The 22,449-nt window shown below is 39.9% G+C and overlaps 1 protein-coding gene across 3 annotated transcripts; it reads right to left on the bottom strand.

Moving 5' to 3' along the window:
• Window positions 1-800: 800 nt before the first annotated feature.
• On the bottom strand, window positions 801-8,739 carry LOC103359249 (akt interacting protein). Of its 3 annotated transcripts, none has more exons than XM_008284488.1 (10): window positions 8,565-8,739; window positions 7,668-7,792; window positions 5,933-6,144; window positions 5,627-5,691; window positions 5,202-5,302; window positions 4,701-4,789; window positions 3,893-3,991; window positions 2,677-2,784; window positions 2,449-2,509; window positions 801-2,280 (listed from the first exon to the last, which is right to left on the bottom strand). In XM_008284488.1, exons 2-10 carry the CDS (start codon window positions 7,713-7,715, stop codon window positions 2,173-2,175), a joined length of 891 nt encoding a protein of 296 aa, XP_008282710.1. In that variant the 5' UTR covers window positions 7,716-7,792; window positions 8,565-8,739; the 3' UTR covers window positions 801-2,172. The 3 variants fall into 3 exon arrangements, with proteins under 3 accessions (XP_008282710.1, XP_008282713.1, XP_008282711.1); XM_008284491.1 differs by having other exon boundaries at window positions 7,668-7,789; XM_008284489.1 differs by lacking the exon at window positions 8,565-8,739 and adding an exon at window positions 8,436-8,476.
• Between the last annotated feature and the right edge of the window lie 13,710 nt (window positions 8,740-22,449).

The raw sequence follows: 22,449 nt of genomic DNA, 5'->3' as shown, positions 1-22,449 counted from the left end.
GCATAAGATGGCCGCGTCCGAGCCAGAGCCAATCCGGAGAGGTTTTACTTTCGCACATGGACCGGAGTCTCTTCTCGGTGCGAACGTGACCGGAGTGGGAGAGCCGCTCTCCACTGTGGGTGTACACCGACCTCTGGCGGCGGCGTGGGCGACATACTGCCCTAAATTCAGTTACCCCACTTTGGACATTATCTGTCGTCCTCGATAGTGTTTTTATAGACAACGTATGAAATTCACGACACTTTTAATTGCCTTCGGCACACATTTAGAATGGAGCCACAATGGCCCAGTTGTGTCCGTGAGCTCAGGTACACTAGAAGGACTCCACAATACAGAAAGCTTTTATTGCCAAGTGAGCTCGCACACACAATGAATCTAGACATGGTGAATGAAAACTGTGGTACACAACAATAACAACACAGGCAATAAATACAGAAATCTAAATGGAAGAAATTCTAAGTGAAATGAAATATATGTAAAAGAAAAGTATAAAAGTACTATGTAAATAAAAAGTACTGTGAAGAGACATAAACTTGCCTAAACCAGAGTAATAAATTAGAAAAGTTTAAATGACAATGTTGCACATGAAATTAAAGAATTGTACATATAATGATGATGCACAGAGGTAGTGCAACAGGAGGCTTCAATGATTTCTGTGTTTCATAATGAATGAATGAATGAATGAATGAATAACTATAATAGGAAAGCAGAAATCAAGTGAACAGATGCTCTAAATTAACTAGAAGTGTTTTTATGCTTATTTTACAAACCACATGCAAAAAAACAAAAATACAAAGTGCAACTTTTTAAAATCATTTTATTGATTTCAGAGAAAAAAAAACATTTAAATCTCTCATCTATGCAGTGGAGAAGGAACGGTTCAATGCAGAACACATAACGACTCCTGTTTGAAGATGCCAGCAGCCCAAATGACAGTGTGAGGTACACTGATTTTGTTACGTCCTTGCCTTCCACAGCAGCTATAAATAGGTCTAACAGGTTTCAGCACCATATTTGATTTTCTAATATGGTCATTTCCTTGTGGGATTCTCGTGTATATAAAACATTCCACCCTTTTTTTCCGGCGATATTTGCATATTTAAAGTGGAGGAGCAATTTCACTACAAGCCAGATCATTATTCAGATGAAGACGTCAAGTACTAACTGACAGCTGTCTGGAGCTTAAGGGTATATAACCATTATATTGTGCTGCTCAGAAAGTAGTTAATAACTAAACCTTATCAAAATACATTTTCTGTCAGACTTCTGTAGGAATCCTGCAGTAACTTCTTTGACTTGGGAGCTTAAATAATTTACAGCAATTTGGAAAGAAAACCAAAACGTTTGCTTACAAAATCTAAGGATCAATGCAGATATGTCTCTTAAAGTCAAACCTTAGCACAGCATCCGTTATTTACACATCAAACCTTTAATAACCGATAACCAAAAGGTACATAAAACATTCAAAATGATTTAAAATCAGACAAAATAAAATACTCGAGCTTACTTAGCATCTCAATTAAAACCATACTTGCCTGCTCTGCTTTATACATATATTAGGAACTATGTAAGACAATAGTTTACACAGTAGAAATATAAAGAAATCATTGTCCCATAAGTAACAAATATAAAACATATCATGTCAACCTAACTGGGTATTGGGAGAGGGTGTGATTAGGATGTTTCATTCACACAGCTGTGACTGATGACATTCCAAGTCTGACAAATAAACAGTCCTGAGCCAATTTCTATTAGTGGTAAAGATCATGCAGTCCACTGTACTTACCATATGAATGCAAATAGCTTTGCTCATATGTTTCGCCTCCTTTTGGGACATTATATCATCACCTAATCAAACACATGTGTGGATCTAAAAAAAAAAAAAAATCTAAACAAGAATGCGCTTTGATTGCATCACAGCCTAAATGATGTTGCTGACACATCCATTTGTCATCGTCGATTTACATATGATACAAACTTGGTTTTCTTACACTAAAGCTGTTTGAGGAGATGCCTACAAAGCTTTTAAAGCTGAGCAATAACGTAGAGTTAATATAAAGTTCTCCCAACTGTTTCAAGGGTCCAGCTCAGATACACAGCTGAGGCGAGCCAGTGGCGTGGCATCTGATGCTGGTGCCTCCCTCTAGTGGCCACTGCTGCGACACTGCAGGCTCAGCTCTGGGGAGGATTGTCTTCTTTGCTGAAGGGCTGCGTAGATCCGGGCTTCACCCAAGACAACCCCGACACCTGCGTTCCCTTGTGGTGATCCTCAGGCCGTCTCTAGGGCAACAAAGGTAAATTAGCAACTACGCCAAAGCAACAGCCCGACCGATCATAAGCTCATAGCTTAAACTTTAGCTTCACAAAAGCCTTTCTGCAGCAGATTGAACTCTTGTGCTAATGGGGTTAACCTGAGAGGGTACCATTCTTTTGTTTCGCAAAACTTACTTTGTATGTGAACATTCTCTCTTTTGCTTCGTCGTGGACAGCTGGGTTCCATGGAGAGAAGCTGAAACCGATGGATTTAGAGAGGAGAAGGGAGGGTGTGAGAAGTCAACTTTCTTTTTTTTTTTTTCCACTCCAGAGCTTCATCAGACAATTACACACAGGATTACAGAGTGTGTTTTCTTGTAGCGGTGAGCAGTGGAATGTTAAAAATGGGGACAGTTCACCAACCTTATTGCGTAGGGATCATCTATCTTGGGCTGGTCAAAAAGATGGCTGTTGCATAGTTTCACACTATCCACCACTTTGCTCTTGAACAACTGAACATCCTTTTCATATCTAAAAAATAAACAACAAAAAATAGGAATTGCTTTCTATACCAAAGCAATGACAAAATGCTCTTTGTTCTTTTCTCTTCTTTATGAAAACCAAGTCCTTTCTCAGAGAATCGTCTTTAAGAATGAGCCTCGTTCACTGCAGACATTTTGACTTGTAGCAAAAATCCCAGGTGAACAGGGCGGCTGCATTTTAGTGCCGAGGATCAATGTCACGCATACTAGCTCACCGACACTATATCAACACTAGAAGATATTGCAGTACCCTGTCATTATAAACAACACATAACCTGTTAGTACAGATACTTTAAGAAAGAGTTTTTTTTTTCTTTATAAGACGACGTATTCCCTATGAGTTGCTTCCACTCCCTGCAGGCATAGTGGCCGCACTGTTTCTTTCTCTCATGAGAACACTGCAGCTTTCATAGCGAAAAAAAAAATGAGAGGCTCAGCTGCAAATTCAAGTGCACTTGCAGACCATCCATGAATTTTCCACAAAGCAAAATACAGTCTTATTTCGCTTACATAAACAATAAGGGGAGCCCATAGCCAATTTCTAAAAGATGTTTTACCAAGTTGAATATAACAATATATGAACACACTATGGTACAGTGTTTCATGGCTTCTTTTTACATCCTCCACTGTCTTGCTTTCACATTGACACAACATTCTCAGTTTTTTTTTTGTTTTTTTTTTAAACCTATGCTGAGGTTTTTGTTGTGGTGTCGTTTCAGTATCAGTATCGATATATGTAGGCAGGTACTGTAACAGTGTCATAATTTCAGTTTCATGACAACACTACATCTACAACTATTAGTGTGTCAGTCCATGACATAAACCAAAATGTACATATGGGGCATTTGTAACAATATCAACACCACTGAGCCAAAAGCTGATTTTATATTTTTCACTGAGTGGGTTACAGACCCAGTTATTGAGTCTAGATTTGCATTTTAACTCTGTTTTTTCTATTTATAATAGACAAACAAAAGAATAATCTACACAATCAACTAGCATCTATAAAACCATGAATATAAGTTTGTGCTCTGATTGTAAAAATCTCTTCTCCTGTATTAGGACAAAACAAATAAAAACAAATATCAGAAACTCACAGCACAGCAGCCTCTGGGTTGAGCGGTTCCGTGGTGTTGATCTTGTAAAAAACTGTGCGTGCGTACATCAGGACTTGCCAGATGTGGTTGTGATTCCGTCTACAAAACACAAGACAGGATTTGACAACATTATGAGTGCAGGTCATCACTAGAAGGTCTTCCTTTGAAGGGACAAAACTAAGATGACTTCAAGTATTAAATATTTTTCATTACCTTGACCCTACCAAAAGCAATGCACCTTCACAGACTGGTGATTACATTCTAAACCGTACTCTGGTTAATGAAATCTTGGAAATCTAAAGTGTGAAATGAGTAGAACACTATGTGCTATTTTCACTCTTAATTTGAACACCATGCTGAACTCAATTTCATGTCCTCGCTCTTGAAAACAGTCTTTTTGTGATGCGAAAGAATGTTGCACAGAATGTCCAGTAGCACAGCTCCTCCTCTTACAGCATCGTACAGTGTATTACAGCATAATATCAATTTTACAGCGTGTACTCAGCACATAAGGCAGCTGTGGTTTTAGATTTCAGTTTTTATTCTATTTTTATTTTATTCTAGTTATCTGATTGTGTATTACGGTAAATAATTTTGCCTTTAATTCTATTTGTGATATGAGATTAGTGCTGTAATTCTATCCATCCTTTTAGTCCAACAGGAAGTACAACCAAGCGAGATTGTCTCAGGCTGCCCAAATTAATAATTTAGTTTTTACTTATCTTTGCATTTCTTGCTACTGTGAAGCATCAATCGAGGTAAATAGGAGAGCAAAATGCATGAACAGAAAAAAAAAAAGCATGCATACCTCCATTTGGTGAAAGCTCTTCTGACATCAAGCTCTCCCGACACCGGGTCAACAAGAGGATGGAAGACTGGGATGTCAAACACTAATTTCTGAAATGAAGCACAAAGAAGAGGTTCTTGAGGATTTTCCCCAACTTTTTAACACAATTTTAGGACAGTTAAAACACAAATTATAGATTAATATATGGTCAAATAATACTTGTTTGTGTCTCTGAAAAGTTCTATTTTATTACTTTACTGTATAAAAACTAGTATGTTTAAATACAACTGTGAATATCTTTTTAGTTTTGTACAGCATGCATCTTTTATTTCTAAACCTTTACAGAAGGGGGGGAGAAAAAAAAAACATAACTTTGTAGGTTTTATTTTTGACATGACCATACAAACTTTTCACATAAGCAAAGAGACTATAGGGATGGGTGTATATAAAAAGCTTTTTTCCTGTTAAAAAATACAATAAAAGAAGAAGAAGAAAAATAAAAGATGGTACACCAAAACTTACAGGACACTCTCCATCTGGATAGTTATCTGGAATATACACGGTGAACTTGAAGACGCCGTCCTGGTATAATCCATGTCTGATGAATATGACCCCAAACCACACTAAACAGTGGGAGACATGATACTTTAGAATCTTTACTTCGATCGAGTCGGTAAGAATCATGCTGAACCAAGCAGAGTAAATGCACAGATTTTAAAACTAAATTCTAATTTGCTGTAGAGTGTCATACGCAGCATAATGGGATCTTACGAAATGGATAAAAAAATAATATAAACATTACAGTACATGAATATTTGTATGTTAGTTGTGCATCTTGTTTTTTGCAAAGTAGTTTTTTTTAACATGAAGAAATCCTTGAGGAGTCACATTTGTTAGTATACAAATGAAACATTAACTGTATAATTTTTAAGAAGAGGTGTCCTTACTTAGTGCCGACTTGTAGGATGGCTGGACGTAAATTCCAGGGAGTTTCTGCTTAATCACTAGTGTGCTGCAGGTCACATGGCAGGAAGGTAAATCAATACAAAAGCAGGGGGAAAAAAAACAAAACATACACGTGCTTTCTTTTCTTCTTAGGTATTAAATTAAAGGGATACAATGAACCCAGGTAAATACTGACTAAGCCTGTGTGTTTAAAAAACAGGTACCAACATACTGGAGTATAAACATAAAACACACGACATGTCAAGTGCCAACTGAAACTGAACTTCTAATACTGGACCAATACTTACAACTCAGCCAGCAGAGAGTACTCCAAGTAAAAAGGGCCATAGGAGGCATGTGTGCCATTGGCTGATTGAGCTGGAGTGGCCGTTGATGGAGGCTTGGTAATGGGGGTTGCATTCTTAGGGATGGGCGGAAGCTGCTTCTTGCCAAAGGACAGCCGGGCTGGGCTGGCTCTCTGCTCCCCGTGCCCGCTCTGGTCCTCGTTATCAGATCTTTGCTGTTTTGCACAGAAATATGACAGAGATTTAAGCACATAAGCCGTTAAAAAATAAATAAAAAATCCTTGCTACGTGAAAAAGAAGGAACGTCTAGACAGAATGATTTAGAGTCGGCTACTGTTTATGAGCAATTATGCACACTCAGGAGCAGAGCAATGGCCCAGGGTAGTGACCATTTGCTGTGACCAAGCTCTCAGGTTACTCTGCCCATCTGGTTTGCAGCTTATCAGGAAGACACGTCTAGACAAGCACGAGCACTTTCAAACACAGCTATCACTATATCTTTCGAACACTGTTGAAATTGACAAAATGATTTACAGCACAGTGTCATTATACACATTTAGCACACAGTACCAAGGTGCCAGGAGGCATCAGGAAGCCACAACGAATACCGCTGATGGTCACTGCAAGTATGCCAGGAATGCTCATGATGAATAGTGCGCTAATGAAACAGATCCAGCTTGCGCAATCTGTAAAGTCTGACTTGATTACAGCATGTTTTTGGAATGTTTCTATGACTAGGCAGAAATAAATCAACTCACACCCATGCTCAAAGTACTTTGTTTGCCTCTTTCCCACCTCACCAGGGTTGCACCAGCATGCTAACATTTGCCTCCCCTCCCCTGTGTTTGGAAATTCATTTTGTCACTCGCGAGCTGTAGTAAACCAATGACACAAGTCACACAATGAAAATGAGTGGATTCTCCTCATCAGAACTTAAAGTTTAGTAATACTTGAACTGCACACAGCAAGAACTTTTCCCAAAAACGAGCTACAGACCACACCCTTAAGTTGGGTCTTAAAAAATTCCAGTTTAGCAAGATTCCAAGGAAAATAAATGCAAGTGGGAACAGGTGCAGGACTGAAGACTGGATCTAAGATGGTGGTGTTTAAAAGAAAGACTGAGGGAATAAAGCAGAGTATCAAATGATCACCAACTATATCTGGCAATAAAGTCACTGATGAGTACAGAGATATTTATTGTTACTGGATATTGGTGATGCTGATTCAGTATTCTGTATCTTTGAAAGGGAAACTCACAACGCCAGGAGCATAGATAAAAATGTTTGCTCTCCTCTGTTTTCTCAGCAAACATTAAAACTTTACACCATCCATTGAGTTAGTGCATATGCAGTTTACCCTAAAACCAACCATGCAACAAGGGTGTAATTTTAAAGGACAGTCAAATTGGGATAAGCCAAACAGTTATGTTTAGGGGGGGAAAATGGTCTCTAGGGCGTGTCATATAAAGGTTAAACAACATTACTGAAGTGGAAAGGCTTTGAAAGAGGTTTTCAGTTCTGCAGAGCTCATGACTCTCATGTGAAGTAAATCTCAGAGAAAGGCTTCCACAGACTTGGATGTATCTGCCCACTGTCACTTAATGCAAACTGTCAGCCACTGAAAGCTGTCTACTGTCAAGTTTGATATTATATGATGTCATGTATACAAAGTATGTCATGGGTGCTGTCACATTTTGTGGCATTGTTACAGTCAACACATAGCAATTGTTTAATTTTACCTTACGACTTGGATTGGCAGACATGCTCCAGAAGGGGTTTAGGTTCATTACTCATTCAGAGGTTCAGATTGGTGTCCCTCTTTTTATGTAGGTCCCACGACAAGTACTGTCCAGGCCATCCGCTGCTGTGATAGAAGAAAGACACAACTTCATCATCGCTGAATCACATACAAAGGACACACATCACAAACAAATGATTGTTGCTACAGCTGAGGTCAGACACACATAAACATCCTAATGGCATTGTAATAGAACACAATGCTGACCTAACACTATCTAGCTTACATTGCAGCCACGTATCGTTGCAAACTGACAGTTAACACGAAAATATCTTACAGTTAAGGGCTAACAGAGTACAAAAATGAGAAACTTTACCACCCAGGGATGATCTAAAATGAAAGGTTGTTTGGGATAGGGTTAGCTTCGTGCTAACTTGGCTGCTACATTGAGCATGCTAGCTGCTGTGCTGTTGTGGAAGTTCAGATGCTACGCAGCAGAAGTAGTGGGCCACTGGATGATAACAGTTAACACCAATGTGTTGATTTTTGTCAAATTTGCCACTAACGTTGCGGTATTTCTGACAGTACACCGTGTTATCGAATCATTCGCCACAGCCGGTGGTTGCAGTGCTACGTTAGCAAACATTAGGAACCTGCGTTAGCTAGTATAAACAATGTCGTTCTGGTTGACAGCTGGGAATTGGACTGAATATATTTTCGAGGCAAAAAAACTAGTCGAGTAAATGTCCACACACTGACGTTGTCTCACCTGTTTTCCTTGACTCACTTTATGTGATCTATAGCGTTAGCTTTTAAGCTATCTTTGACGTTGCTAACAACTTGACTGTTCCTTTAAATTTAGCCGTGGTGCGTAAGAAAGCTTAGTGATGTAACTCACCCTGTTTGCTCGAGATCTGCAAAAGTCCCTTTTACGGAGATGTTGATGCGTTTCCCCAGTTTAAATTCCGCACAAGCCGCCCAGCATTCCTTTGGGTGTCATCCCAGCTAGCTAGCTTGCTAATGTTGGCTAGCTAAATAATTTGACAGACACAGAAACCGGAGTTCAATCTAACGTAATGAGGGGCGTTTTCGAGTGTGAGAACGGATTCCTATTGGTCTGTGGAAAAAACGTTCATGCAGCTGATTGGCTGGAGCCTCCTTCACGTGAAGGAAAATGTGGACTTTACTCAGAAAAAGTAGAAAAGCAGAAGCTGATAGATCAGTGGTTTGCTGTCAATCAAACATTAAATACACAAACCTGGGTCAGTACTTTGTGGGTATAGTTATTAACAATTTCCATAAGAAAAAAACAATCCTGTCATTTTAAGTTAAGTTGTGATTAAGTTTGTGTACCTATGTTTTATTTATAGCTAATCAGTTGTGCAATTAATAAAAACCTCCCTACCAATCTGTTTCTTTCAGGTGTTTAAAGTTTAAAATATTCCACCTTTTGTCATTTATATGGGCTGCATATTAGGCTGAATAAATATTATTTGAAGGTTTACAGATTAAAACACTAAATGTGTTTTTTTTTAAGAACTGCAAATCCAACGTGTGTCATTTCGACTCTCTTGTATGGAAAGGCTCACAGGGCATAGATTACTCAAAGCACTTCAGTGTCTTAAATAACAATTTAAATCAAATCAAATCAAATTGCTTCAGGAGACAATTTAAATAAACATGAAAATACACACTTTTGTCTCGCCTTTGTGTCACTGTTTCGGTGTACTGCACAACAAAGTCCCCCAGAGGGTAAAACGCACCCAAGCCATCTGTGTCACACATTTCTTTAGTTTTGACCACGCTTCATTGGCAGTTCATTCGGTTGATTGATTGATTTCCTAACAATTACCCCTAATTATTTTTCTGGGTGAGAGAAAAAAAAACTAATTTAATGCATGGGTGATTGCACTAATTGGGAGAAATGACATTGTCCAAGTTTCAGAGTAAATACAAATTATTGACTCCATTATTGTTATCTGATTGTATATTGTCCCAAGTACACTTCACTGACAAAGGTAATTAGTGTCCCACTACTTTACCGGGGGCAGCCGACGACGCAAGGTCACCGTCATTCTTTTGACATGTACAAATCAAAGACCACCTCAAAACAAATAAGTTTATGCCTTCTTTGCCTTCATCGACATTGAGATAAACTGTCTGACCCAAACAAGGGTGCGAATATCCACACCAGTGCTCTTGTAATGAGTTTTTTGTCTTTGCCATTGATTCTTTATCTAATCAATTATTGTGACCTTGTTTGGTCAAACAAATATACTAATGAATATAATTAAAGCGGGGAGATTGGATTATCTAATTGAATATGTGACCTGTTGGAGCTTTTATGCCAGAAAATCTTTGATCAGATGCATTTAAACTCTTGATTTTGATGTTTGTTTTTGTTGTTGTTTGTTTTATTATTATGATTATGATGATGATGATAATTACTGGCATAGAGAAGTAAGGGTCAATTAAGATAACCTAACTTGGTATCATTTTCCTTCATTTAAATATATCTGAGGAGTTAAGATTTATCAAATAACTCCGTAACAAGCGTCAAGACAGCTGCTTCACATGCATTTGAATAGGATGCATCAGATCAGATCCTTTTAAATATTTGCTAAGCAGATCAGTGATGTAATGGCATATTTTATTATCAGATTTTTCCTGTCTGAAAGATTTATATATCGTGGTTTCAGCTGAATTTTCCAGCGACTCACCTTCAGCTGGTGCCAGAATTCAAATTTAAGATGAAATATGTTCCCTTCTGTGAGTCCATTCCTTCAGAGAGTTTTAGGCCCGCTGATTCAGATCTACAATTTGGTTAAAATGACAGTTAAAAATTACAATTGGCAGTCCCTGGTGAAACCTGTCTTGACAGCACATAGATAGAAAAAGTGAAAACAGATGACTGCACATCCAGATAATATGTAATAACAATGTTAGTTTGAATAAAGTAGCCAAATCCAGATTCAAATGTAATATTCATTTTAGAAATATGAACAACTGGGGAGTAAATGTTAAAAAAAAAAAAAAAGAAGGAAAAAAAAACATCAGCCAAATCCTTCATATAGCAATAGTCTTTCCTTATCCCTAAGGCTATGGCCTGGCTAAAACCTCAATGCAGCAATTATTTGCTGTAATGACTGCAGTTCAAATAAGCCTGGAGATTTTATTAAACCAAATGAGAGAATCATCTGTGTATTATCACCTTGTGATTGACAGTGACAAGTGTTGGGCAGGCTCGGATGTGAGCATGATGAAGAAGCTCTCGGCAAAGCTCTCGATAATGTTACCCCTGATAAAGTTGCCTGGAAAACCTCAGCCAACATAAGGAGAGGGAAAGCTCTACGCATATTAATTCCAATTGTCAGATCCTCCAGTGGAGAAGGAGGAGGAGGAGGAGGAGGAGGCTGGGGGTGTGGGGGGCTAGTCTGGCAGGCAGCCCTGACTGCCCCTCCATTCACTGACTGGCATTTTACACAACTAATGAAAAAGAAATCCATTGTGCTGATCATATGCATAGATTTCACTCTATAATAATGATGAAATAGAAATATTCATAATAAAAGTAAAGGTCACTCGCTGCTGCAGCTAAGCTTCCTAAGCTGCAACCTTTGCAAGAGCAGTTGTCAGGTTCTAGAGATAAAATAGAAAAAAAAAAGGAGCGATGTCAAGTTTTAACCCTACAGAGGCCAAGAGGTGAGACACTGCGACCAAGCTGCTGCTCTCTACTGTAGCTGCTTGGTCATGCATTTCTCCTGCACCAAGCTGTGCTGATGTCTGTTCCAAGATGGATCCAACAGGTCTGTTTCCTCAGCGTCCGGTGGAGAGGTTACAGGCCAGTTGCACGGTTGGGATTTACATCGTCCTCTCTCTGGTGTGCAGTATCACAGCCAATGTATACATTGCTCAGGGATTTGTCTAGTCTAGTTAATAAAATATAGCGAAATATGAACAGTCGCCTCTCCTCTCTTCAGCACTCCCATCCTGTATGTAGGTCACCTGGGCTTCTTCAGGCATATGAGCAGTGGAGCACAGGGGTGGAGAGAAGCATGTCTCACCTCTGAAGGACATTCACAGCATTATTATTGCCCGCTGCGACTTCCACGCTGAGCCCCGTCTTCGTATGCATCATACATTGGCATTTATTAGTGCCATGCACTAAGTACAGGCCATGTTATTGAATTTGAATATCAGCTCCTAGCCACATTCACAGGCCCTGGAAATATATTATATTAAGATGAAGCAATCTCATTTAATAACACCCAAACTAATAAAAGGAGAGCAGATTGGAAATTAAATTTATGAATATTGCTTGGCAGCACGAGTGATCCAAAAAAGCCCAGCTTGGTCTGTCATATGCAGATATTTCTCCAGCTATAAGCCCAGGTGTTGGAGAAATGTCTGACTTTCTCCCTATGGGTAACATGGCGAGAAAGCAGCAGGTATGTTTTAGTCCTTTTGTGTTTGTCTTTGTTCAAAAGTAGAAAGCCATGCTCTGGGCTAGCTCAGCCAAACCGGACAGGAGCTTTTTGATTTTGATTTTTAACAAACAACAGTAATTTGAATCATCACAGGAATAACAGGCCAAATGCAAGATGGGTGTAGGATAATTAGTGGTGCATCATTATGTCGTATTTGCGAGCTCAGACTTTGTTTAGCAATACAGTTGATCATTTCTACCCCTGTTGAGCTGAAAGTGTACATCTTGTAAATACAAAAAGTTATTTTTGCCCAGTGACAAAATATAAAAAATCGACATGGCAATTTGAAAAGGCTTTTTTTCCCCCCTAAAATCTTGAAACACTGGCGTTGTGAAGCGGCATTCATCCAACAGCAGTCATATCAGTCTGTGCCAGAGCTTAGCAGCTCAAATTATGGAATGTCACTCCTTCACTTTACTGACTCCGCTTCACACGAGTCTGTAATTTTTCCCACTTGTGTCATTGATGGACAACATTCTGTCGGTCAGTGTTTCAGTGTTGCGTGTGTGTATGTGTGTGTACAGCAGCCTTTTGCCAAGACATCCGACAGGCCCGGTCCATCTGTGTGTAAATGTTGACTCCCAGTGGAGCTGTGACTGTCACTCACTGTTCAGTCAGCCCAGTGCCAGGCATTGATCGCTACATATATCTTGCTCTGTACTTCCCAAACCTTCATCAACAGATGCGGCTGCAGAATTGATTAGCAGCAAGTCAATGACCAAATCTCTTTGGAAACATTTTTATTTATGTGTGTGTTTATGTGGATAGCTTAGAGGGCCATTAGCGGGATTACCTTTGAGGCTTGGCTGAACAACAGATGTTCAAGGACAACTCAATCAAATTGACTTACAAGAGGCTGCAGTTGCCGGAAACAAGTGATAAGTCTGCGAGGGGGGAAAGAGGGGTTAAATAAAAACAGTTCGCCGTGGTAATGAGCAGGTACAGCAGAGGAACAGCAGAATTAGACTTACAGTAGGTCCATTATTTAGAGTGAGATCACTGACAGCTTTTCTAAGACGAGAGCTCGCGCTTAATGAATTGCAATCCTCTTGACGTTTACAAAATGATCATAAGATTTGACGGGGCTTTTTTAAAGTATTGTGAGCTTCAACACGATTTGAGTTAGTGCTTTGAGAAAAATACTTCAACTCCTGCATGTGTTATTTATAAAAACAGGTGAAAAGTTTTCATTAAACTGAGCAAATTCCAAAGAACTATTTATCATATTAATGTGCAAAAATAAAAAAAAAACTTTAGCTGAGTCACACACAAACACACTTAGTTTGGCTATTATATATTATAACAAATAGTGCAAAACATATTTATTAGATGGATTTCAGCCCAAACAGAACTGCATGGGTAGGAGTAAAACATTTTCAATATAAGCAGCGGCAGCCTCAAGAAAGGCCTCTTTTAATTTGTGCGGAGTAGCGCATTCAATTATACAAGCATCTATATTGAATTCAAATTAATGTTTGATATGGATATTTTTTATTGTATTTAAATAATCTCAATTCAGCACAAAATTGATTATTTCTCCGAGAAGATCATGTTCTTTCATTCTTTTCAATTTTCCCTTTTCCTCTCATGAATCAAATAGCGAATAAATGTGTTGCAGAGACTCACGATCTGCCTTTCAAGTCCATGCTTATGCTTCCTTATCTGCAAACTTATTAAAATTAAGTCAGAACACAAAATGGTATTTAAAAAGTTTAAGTGAAACAATTTGCATTGGGAGTGTGTGAAAATGCTAATGCATTCTTTCACTAAGCCTCACAATCACTGTCATCCATTTTGAGCTCTGATTGTTTTCCACATGGATGCCTTCATTCATTATTGCAAAATTATAAACATAAAGAATATCTCTGTATTAATATTTCTGCTTTTTGTAAAAGCTCAATCAACCATAATGTCCTAATTTTTTCTCTGTGAACCTCATTTTATATTATCTCGCTACTCAAGGAATGGATGTCCCAAAAGGGATTTATTTCATTTATCAGGATTATTGAATTAAATTAAACGAGACACTTACCGCAAGCCGAACAGAGGTACCTTATCCACTTAAAAGGTAGGCCTGCTCTTCACTGCTATTTAGGCAAACACATTAGGCGGCAAATGCCTTTTGTTGGTTGAGCCTAAGTTGCTGCATAATTCATTTGTTCATTAAGGAAAAGCGTTGAAAGTGCTTGAGGTAAGTGGAAAAGGTCATGTATTGAATGGATCTTTAATTAAGGTACTTTACAACCACAGTTACACGACCGATGACATATGCATCATGTTTGTTTACAAGCAGAATTAGTGGGTGGAAAGACAATAAAAATGCAAGAAATGATGGAACAGAGGCAACTGGACCACTTATAGAGATTTAAATATAAAAGCCTCAAAAAAAATGTCATGTGCATAAAAGACGCACACTTGGGTTTAGGCTCAATTCATGTGGCATCATTTAGGGACTTTCTAAAATAACTTTTTCACATGCAGAGGAAATTCCATACGTCCGTCATAAAATATTTGTCTGAGAAGAGCAAACATCTGAAAAACACAAGTATGGCGAGATCTTCAAGAAGCTCGTCTGTTGTTCTTGCAGCCAGCAGCAGATGGCAGGCTGTTTCCACTGATCAACTATCTCCCCACACAAGCACATGCTGAACTTCTGTACCCCGCCGCGGTGATGTTGGCTTCCCAGACCTCGCTGCTCTTGCCTGTGAAATGCATTCCCATTAAAAAGGCATTTTTAAAGCCAACACCAGTGCTATAACAATCATCTCCCCGAAGCCAAGCCTCCACACCCGGGAGCTCGGCACTGCCACACAGGCAGACATGTGGCGGCTGCCACAAACAAAGGCCCCGCACTCTCCTCCCCATTCCTCTTCCCTAAGTCTCCACATGGTTACAGGCCGACCTGCCAGGGCCAATTACACCCACAGCCCAGTGTGTGAGGTCTCACAGAGACCCCAATCACCACTAACAAGATCAAGGCTAACTCTCTATCACATCACACGGACTACAAACACACATACACCTGCATATGTGTGTGCAAACAGTCTGTCCCCTTCTCCTCACCCAGCCTCTCCCTCTCCCTCTCCCTCTCTCTCTCTCTCTCTGGCACACTCTGAAATTATAACACATTTTGAGTGGCTGTGGAAAGTATATAGCTTTTTTAGGAGCAACAAAAATAACAGGGTGACAATCACGCTGTCAGACGTGGCTGTCTCATTTCACTGTATGTCACCAAGTTCAAAACTTTGTCCTGGTGACACTGCAGCACGACTCCATCGACATGTTTGGTTGTATATGTACATAAAACACATGTAGTATGTTTAGATCAGAGCTACACGATTAGTCGCTCCAGACAAAGTCACCCATTTGGAGTCAGGCTCAATTTTCGACAGGCCTGCTTCTGTGGAAGTATTTATAAATGCTTCATATTCGCCCTCTGCGCTCTCAGTTGTTCTCAGAGGGTCTGTGTCACTTTTTCCAAACAGGGCAGCTATCTGATTTTGTTTTGTCCGAATCAGTCACCGTTGATTACAAGTGCGTACATTTTACCCCTCTTATCAGAGCCGGCAGATGCGGACAGGCTGGATGGGTGACAGAGAGGGAAACTGTACCTCTGTACCCTGATACAGCCATCAATACCCATGAGGCCGTGTGTCATGCAGCAAGCAGCCCGAGCAGAGGTTCACATACCTCCTATGATAGGCTCCCTCAGCGAGAGCCCATGCTTCATGTCCTCACACCAAGCGCTGATGTGGCAGCTTGCTAAATAATTTGTGCTTCTTTACCGGGGTCATTGGATAGAGAATCTGGTCCTTGAATAATTAATTGAGACACAATCTAAGCAGCCGACTTCTGTTTCCTCCTCGTTTCAGCCAGATTGTCTGCCGCTGTCCGCCCGCATTCATACTGACTTGCCGTCTAATTCATCTGGATTGAAACCTCCATCATAATAACGCTGCAGGCAGACTGGTGTTAGGAGGATCGTGGCCTGAGCGTGACCCACATGAACTCAAAAAAAAGAAAACCAGACGCAGCCGCAAAATCTATTTTCATTTTGAGGATAAAAATAAAACAACAGCCTATTACCACCACGGCTTTGTTTAGCTACATAATTGCTTTTCATTATTCAGCGCACAATTGATACCCACAGTGTAGGTTGAAAGAGGCGCAGTTGTTCGAGTAAGGCTGGAAATGAGATCTTTTATTGATACCACTGTGTCTCAGATCTGATTCTTACAAATGCTGAGTGATAAAACTGGAGCCTGATTGTCTGTCTGTTTCTCTGAATACTAATGGAACTCTTCAGGCTGTTAGATGGGCTCACGGTAGCCTCGAGGTTGGTGAAGCAGGCTTGTTACTGAAAGATTTTCCTTTCAGGGCACCAAACTGGCTGCAAAATCTGGGGCAGGCGAGTTATGAAAATCATAACTTTCCCTTAAAGGAATAGTTGAACATTTATGGGAAATAAGCTCGCTTGCTTTCTGTTGCGTAGAAATGAAAAGAGAAGATGTGCACCGCTCTTGTGTCTGTGAGGTAAATAAGGCTTCTTCATGCATCCCATTAGTTTAGATTAGCACAGGGACTGGAACAAGTGGAAAGAGTTGACCTGGCTCCGTCTTCATGTAACTGAATCCAACTATCGGCGGCTTGAGCTACTCAGTAATTAACACGCTAAACCTCATGTGTTTAATCCACACAAAAACCAACAAGAATGTACTATTTTACAGGTGTTTAGTTTTCCAGACTACTTCTTGCTGCTTCCAGCGATTTGTCGTTTTAAAACTTAAGTTTAAATATAACAGATGTTGTTACCTATGGACAGAGGCAGGCAAGCTGTTCCCCTTGTTTCTAGTCTTTGAGCGAAGCTAAACTAACCACCTGCTGGCTGAAGCTTTATGTCTGCTGCCAACGAAGAAAGAAAATTCAGACCCTAAAAGCAGAAATACCATCATTTTAAAATGCTTTGTTACAAGAAAGTCTTGCATTCAAAACATTACCTAAGTTAAAGGCAATATAAAATAAAAGCAAAGTGTACTTAAAGTATAAAAATAAAAGCACTAACAATACAGCCAAGATACCCTCTGCTATTGTTCCATTTATACAAAAAATATGTAATAATTTTAAATTGTTCATGTATATAATATATTAACACTTACACATCATTTTATGATTGTGCCCTATTGCAGTATGACACATTTTTCTTGTATTATATACTTATAGGTTTTTAAATTTACTTTAAAAGAATGTATTTTTTGCCCATCTAAAACTAGAACTTCCAGACAAGTGTTTAAGAGTGTAATTTTTATTTAGGTGTGATATTTTCTCAGAAATATAGAGGAGTAAATGTATAATAGTGGTACATAGAAGTATTTAAAAACTGGACTTAAATACAACACAAGTTAATTTGCTGTCACTTTTTACTGGACAGACATAAGAATGAGATCTATCTTCTTACCTTTCTGCAAAAAAGAAAATAAAAGATTAACGGAATTTATATTTACATTTGCTTGAACTTGACAGATCAGTGTATACATATATGATTTCTTCATTTAATTAACTTATACTATGTCTGAAATTTACGTTAAAAATACCTTAATTTCTAAAATCGCACATTACATATAAGCTTTGAGAGTGACACCAGTAGAAATCGCCCCTCTAAATACTAAAATACTGAGAGCATCTTTGGGAAATCAGCCACCAATAGTCCAATCCACGTCAACGAAGCTCGATAAACTTTATTATTTTGGCCCCCGGAACCAGGACTCTAGATTTTTATGCGTGCATTCCTAAGTGCTTCTCTGCATATCCAAGTCACGCTTAGCTGTCCCTGTGCTCATCACTGATAGCCTTCCACGTGTATTTAAATCCTCACACTGACTTACTCTCATATTTTGTCCTTCTTTGGTTGTTTTGAGGAGATGCGGTGTATGACCAGGGCCGGTAGCTCTGGATAATACCCCAACATGGTTGTCAGGGTCTGTGTCCTTTCAGAGCAGGCGTGAGAGATAGGGCTATAAGTCTGAGGCGTACGGTAAAAAGGACAGTAAGAGATAGAGCTCTTTAAAAAAATACACCAAGACAGGAAGAATGACACTTAGCCCTTAATCATCTCTGTGTCTGCAGGGATCCCCTGTACTTTTGTGTCTATTGCAGATAATGGTCTTTCCTTACTTGACAGCATGTCTTTGCCGAGCCGGAGCTCTGTAACCAATGCTTAAGTGTATCAGGGTGACAAAGCGTTGCTAGATTCGGTGGTGTCACAGCTCATCATGTAGTGACATTGCTGACAGCTGTGGTGTTAAGACAGGGAGGCTGTTGAATGGAGTTAGAATAGATTCGAGTGCAGTAGACCCAACTTCCATAACAATGCCTTCCCTAAGGATCATGCTGCAATATGCAATCCAACAACACCAGCTGGAACCACTGGAAGACAGGGAGGGGAAGTAATGGAAATCTGGGAGCGCAAACCAAAATGCTGCTTCAGTTATTGGAACACATGGGTGCTTGTGTTTCAGGAGAAAAACCAGAGGCAAAAAAAGAGTACAAGAATGACAATGTTTTTTGTGGGAGAGAGCTCTCACGCGCTATAGTGGCTGGCAGGCTGTCCAAATGTACTGGCTCCTTCCTCAGAAAAAAACTGGGAGGAAAAAGTCCCAGCCATCAGATATAACCACACCATCTTGAATCTGTCCAATCACATCAACTCTCTTCTTTGAGCTTGTCGGAGGAGACACGTCCTTGCCAGGTCCTCTGCTCGTTTTAAGGGACTTCCTGTTTGTTAAAACAGTACCGACAAATTGTATAATGACAAATGGTGGCCCAAACATCGTGGGAGCATGCCGTCTCGGGACCTCAAACTCACTTGCAACTAATTTTGCCTCAACCCCAAAACAAGCAGAACAACATGACAATGACCAGGCTTTGTCTGTTTCCACGCAAAAATGGTCTCTGAGGTTTGGCTAGATGTGAAAGGGAACTATACTTATAGCTATCCACTTTCTGCTGGGCTGTGAACAGTTTTTAGAATAATCGCATTCAACATGACCAAGAAATGCACATTTTCTTCTGCCTTTTTACATGTAGGTCATTCGTACAAAACCGATGCTGAGGGCAGAGTTCTCAGTTTGGCGCCATGATGTGTTTGAGAGACCTCACTACTAACTGGATTCCAGTGTTTATGCTGCTGATCAGGATCCTGGATTAGATTACTGTCATCCTCTATTAGAGGTTGAGACGAGAAGAAATACGCATGTTAAAGAGTGATGTTCTCAGTCATCTTTCCATCCGGACGTATCAAGTGATATATTCCAGCCTCCTCACTGTGCTGCTGATATCTTGAAATTTATCCAGATTTAGAGTCTGCGGCTTTGCCATTGCTTTCCACCTACTTAAACTCTGAGCTATATATATGGCAGCGTGAATCATGTCAGTCCAAAATGCTTAACTTGTGGCATAAGATCAAGGTTTTATGTTTACATATTATGAAAAAATGGTCACCCATCATTATGTCCCTTGGAGGAAACTATTATTACTTGGAAAAGTGGAAAAGTATAGAAAAAGGGCTGTTTGCTTTCTTGCACAGAGGTAGATAAGATGAGTGGTGTCTGTCTCATATCTGTCTGTTATAGTCCCTCTCTAGTTAGTGACTAAAGGCCTAAAAACTCCTCTTTGAGTACCAAGGTTTTTCATTATACTCATCTCTTAAATGGTGCAGATAAAACTCTGTGCCATTGTGTCCTCTGTGAAGATCTATGAAGTCCTTGCTTCTCTCTTCACCCGCCCATTCATTACCCACTGCAGCAGGAGCACACCAGCTCACCTTCAACTCTGCTCAAACACTGTAAAACTAATCTGCACTGCTTAAATGGCAAGTTATTAACATTGGAATAATCCAGTAGTGGCTTCTGAAGAATACAAAAAGCGACACCCTGCAAGTTGACAGGATTGGTTCATTAGGTTTGCTGCATATTAAAGCTATAAAGTCTTAATGAATGTTTTTGAGACTAATCGATACACTGCAGTATCCAGGTGGAAATGCTCACTTATTTTGTTGACTCGTGATGTATCTTCCAGGATGTAAAAAACACTAAACAATAAGGTAAAATACTCTGCTATCCCCGCAAGTAACCGACCTGATTTCTATCAAAATATACTGTGTTGACAAATGATGCTAAAGAGTACCCAGGGCACTCAAATGTGACACCAAGGGGTCCTGAGAAAGAGGCGGTATGTGATGAGATAGGACTCAGACCAGACTTGTTTATCTCCACTTCCAGTCTTATGCTAAGCTAAGCTAAGCTAATTGACTCTTGGCTTTGACTTAACCAGCGTTGGCTGTAATGAATAACTCTATAACAATAATGTGAATGCTTTTCCATTCACTGCTATCTTGCTAAGTTATTGAGGTCAGTGTTGCTGTTGCATGTTTAGTGGACAATGTCATCACGGGTTAATCAGTTAAGGACGTATGACGCTTATTTCTCAAAACAAACATCACTTAAATGTGCCGAACATCAATTCCTATCACTATTTCTTCCACTGCTCTTTGAATTCTTACAATACAATATAGCGATATAAATGTCTCCTTAGCTCTCCACACCAGTAACCCCCATAACACTAAACGTCCCGCCTAAAAAGCTTCCTGTATGTTCAAACAGGGCTCTTTAATGGTTGTGCTGCTGACCGTGTGCTTATATTGGGCTGCTCAACTTTGTCGCTGAACTGTAATTAATGTTGTGGTAATCTATTTTATCCCCCAACCATTAGCAGGCTGTGAACACTCTCTAATACCAGTCCAGGCCTCATTTTCCAGGCCTCTGATCGCACCAAGCACTGGACACCTAATTCGCTCAACGAAATGGGGCTCGCGATTACTGAGGCAGAGATTTAATATATCACGGAAAATTAGGTCGATTTTAATAAATTACCCATCCCGCTGAATAGCGTGCATATGCTTACAGTTGCGTGGGGGGGAAGAGTGTTTTGCTGATGGGAAGGCAAGTTATTTTAACACGTGTGTTAAACATCGGGGCAACTGGCAGAGGAGCAGGAGGAGGAGGTGGGTGGGCCTGCTGTAGGGGTGCCCCCAGACTCAAGTAAGGGATGTCAGCACTTCCTAGTTGCTTGGTGACTTTGGAGTCCTTGTACACAGGAGCAATTAAGGCCCTGGCTTTATCTTCAGTCCCCTCAATGGACTACATGGACTTCCACATCTAAATGATCTATATTTATAGCTTCCTGGACCTCCCAAAAAGCCACCGGCCCTTCCATTGGCACACAGCGACTTGTCACACAATGCCTGAGTAAATAAAATATGAGTTAGTACATTTTCACCATGTAGCACAGGGTGTATTTTACTTTTATGGCAGCATATTTTGCTCATGATGGAGGGCGAGCGCAAGAGAAGTCGAGATGCCTCCATAAATCATTCCTTGCGTTCTACCTCAAAAATAGTGCTCACATGATAAATGCGAGTTTACTGGAAGCATTTTAACTCTGAACAATGACTCTGTGTGTGTGTGTGTCTGTGTGTGACAAATCTGGAAGCATTTTATGGTCAGCCGCAGAGGCCTGTGTGATTGGACAAGCTATGTCACTCCTGGTCTTAAAAGGCTTTGCACAACAGCGAGGGCATCCGCGAGTCATCCCGACATTTGTGGGATGAGAAATTCCACAGGATTCACCACACAGTTCATTTCTATCCAAACTGCTTATTCTATCTGCAGGCGCTTCAAGACACATGATTCGGCTCGGTAATTTGTGTTTGTGGTCCATAATCAATAGCCATGGATTTTTGGAGCTTCACGCTGACTAATCTGAAAATGGATTTGTCATTGTTATAGGAAGATAGCACTGAATCACATCAGTAACTCTCTAATGTGTGTATATGATTGTGAGTCAAGCACTCAGGAAAGTACAGCTTCTCAACTGTGAACTTCATCATTTTTCCTGTCTGAATGACTTGGACAGGATACAGTACTTTCTTGTGGCGCGTCTGGCACATTCACTAGATTTAGCTCAGTGATAGCTACATCTACACTCTCATTATTTATTATCCTCAAGAAAGATTTAGATTTTTACCACGACTGGCCATTTACCTCTGCTGGAGACTTTTCAGGTCAGTGGTTTCCTCCTTTCCTCTTCTGCTGAATGTTGGAATAAACGTCCTTCTGCAGGAGTTTTGCATGTGATCACTGAAAGTTCAGCTCTTGAAGAAAAACCCAATTTTCGCTGATCTAGAATCAGTACTACAGTGTCTGATCTTGACACTTTAATTTTAAACCTAAATTGGCAAAT

The sequence above is a fragment of the Stegastes partitus genome, unplaced genomic scaffold (assembly GCF_000690725.1).
Source record: "Stegastes partitus isolate 25-593 unplaced genomic scaffold, Stegastes_partitus-1.0.2 Scaffold361, whole genome shotgun sequence".
Lineage (NCBI taxonomy): Eukaryota > Metazoa > Chordata > Actinopteri > Pomacentridae > Stegastes > Stegastes partitus.
The sequence above is the reverse complement of the archived record's forward strand: the minus strand, read 5'-3'. Positions and strand labels throughout refer to the sequence as shown.

Bases quoted from the DNA above. Each gene is read 5' to 3' on its own strand.
- LOC103359249 (XM_008284488.1), bottom strand. From the start codon at position 7,715: ATGAACCTAAACCCCTTCTGGAGCATGTCTGCCAATCCAAGTCGTAAG. The intron at 3,992-4,700 runs GTATGCATGCTT...TGTGTTTTGTAG, and splicing joins AGAGCTTTCACCAAATGGAG to ACGGAATCACAACCACATCT. The intron at 2,510-2,676 runs GTTGGTGAACTG...CATCGGTTTCAG, and splicing joins GATGATCCCTACGCAATAAG to CTTCTCTCCATGGAACCCAG.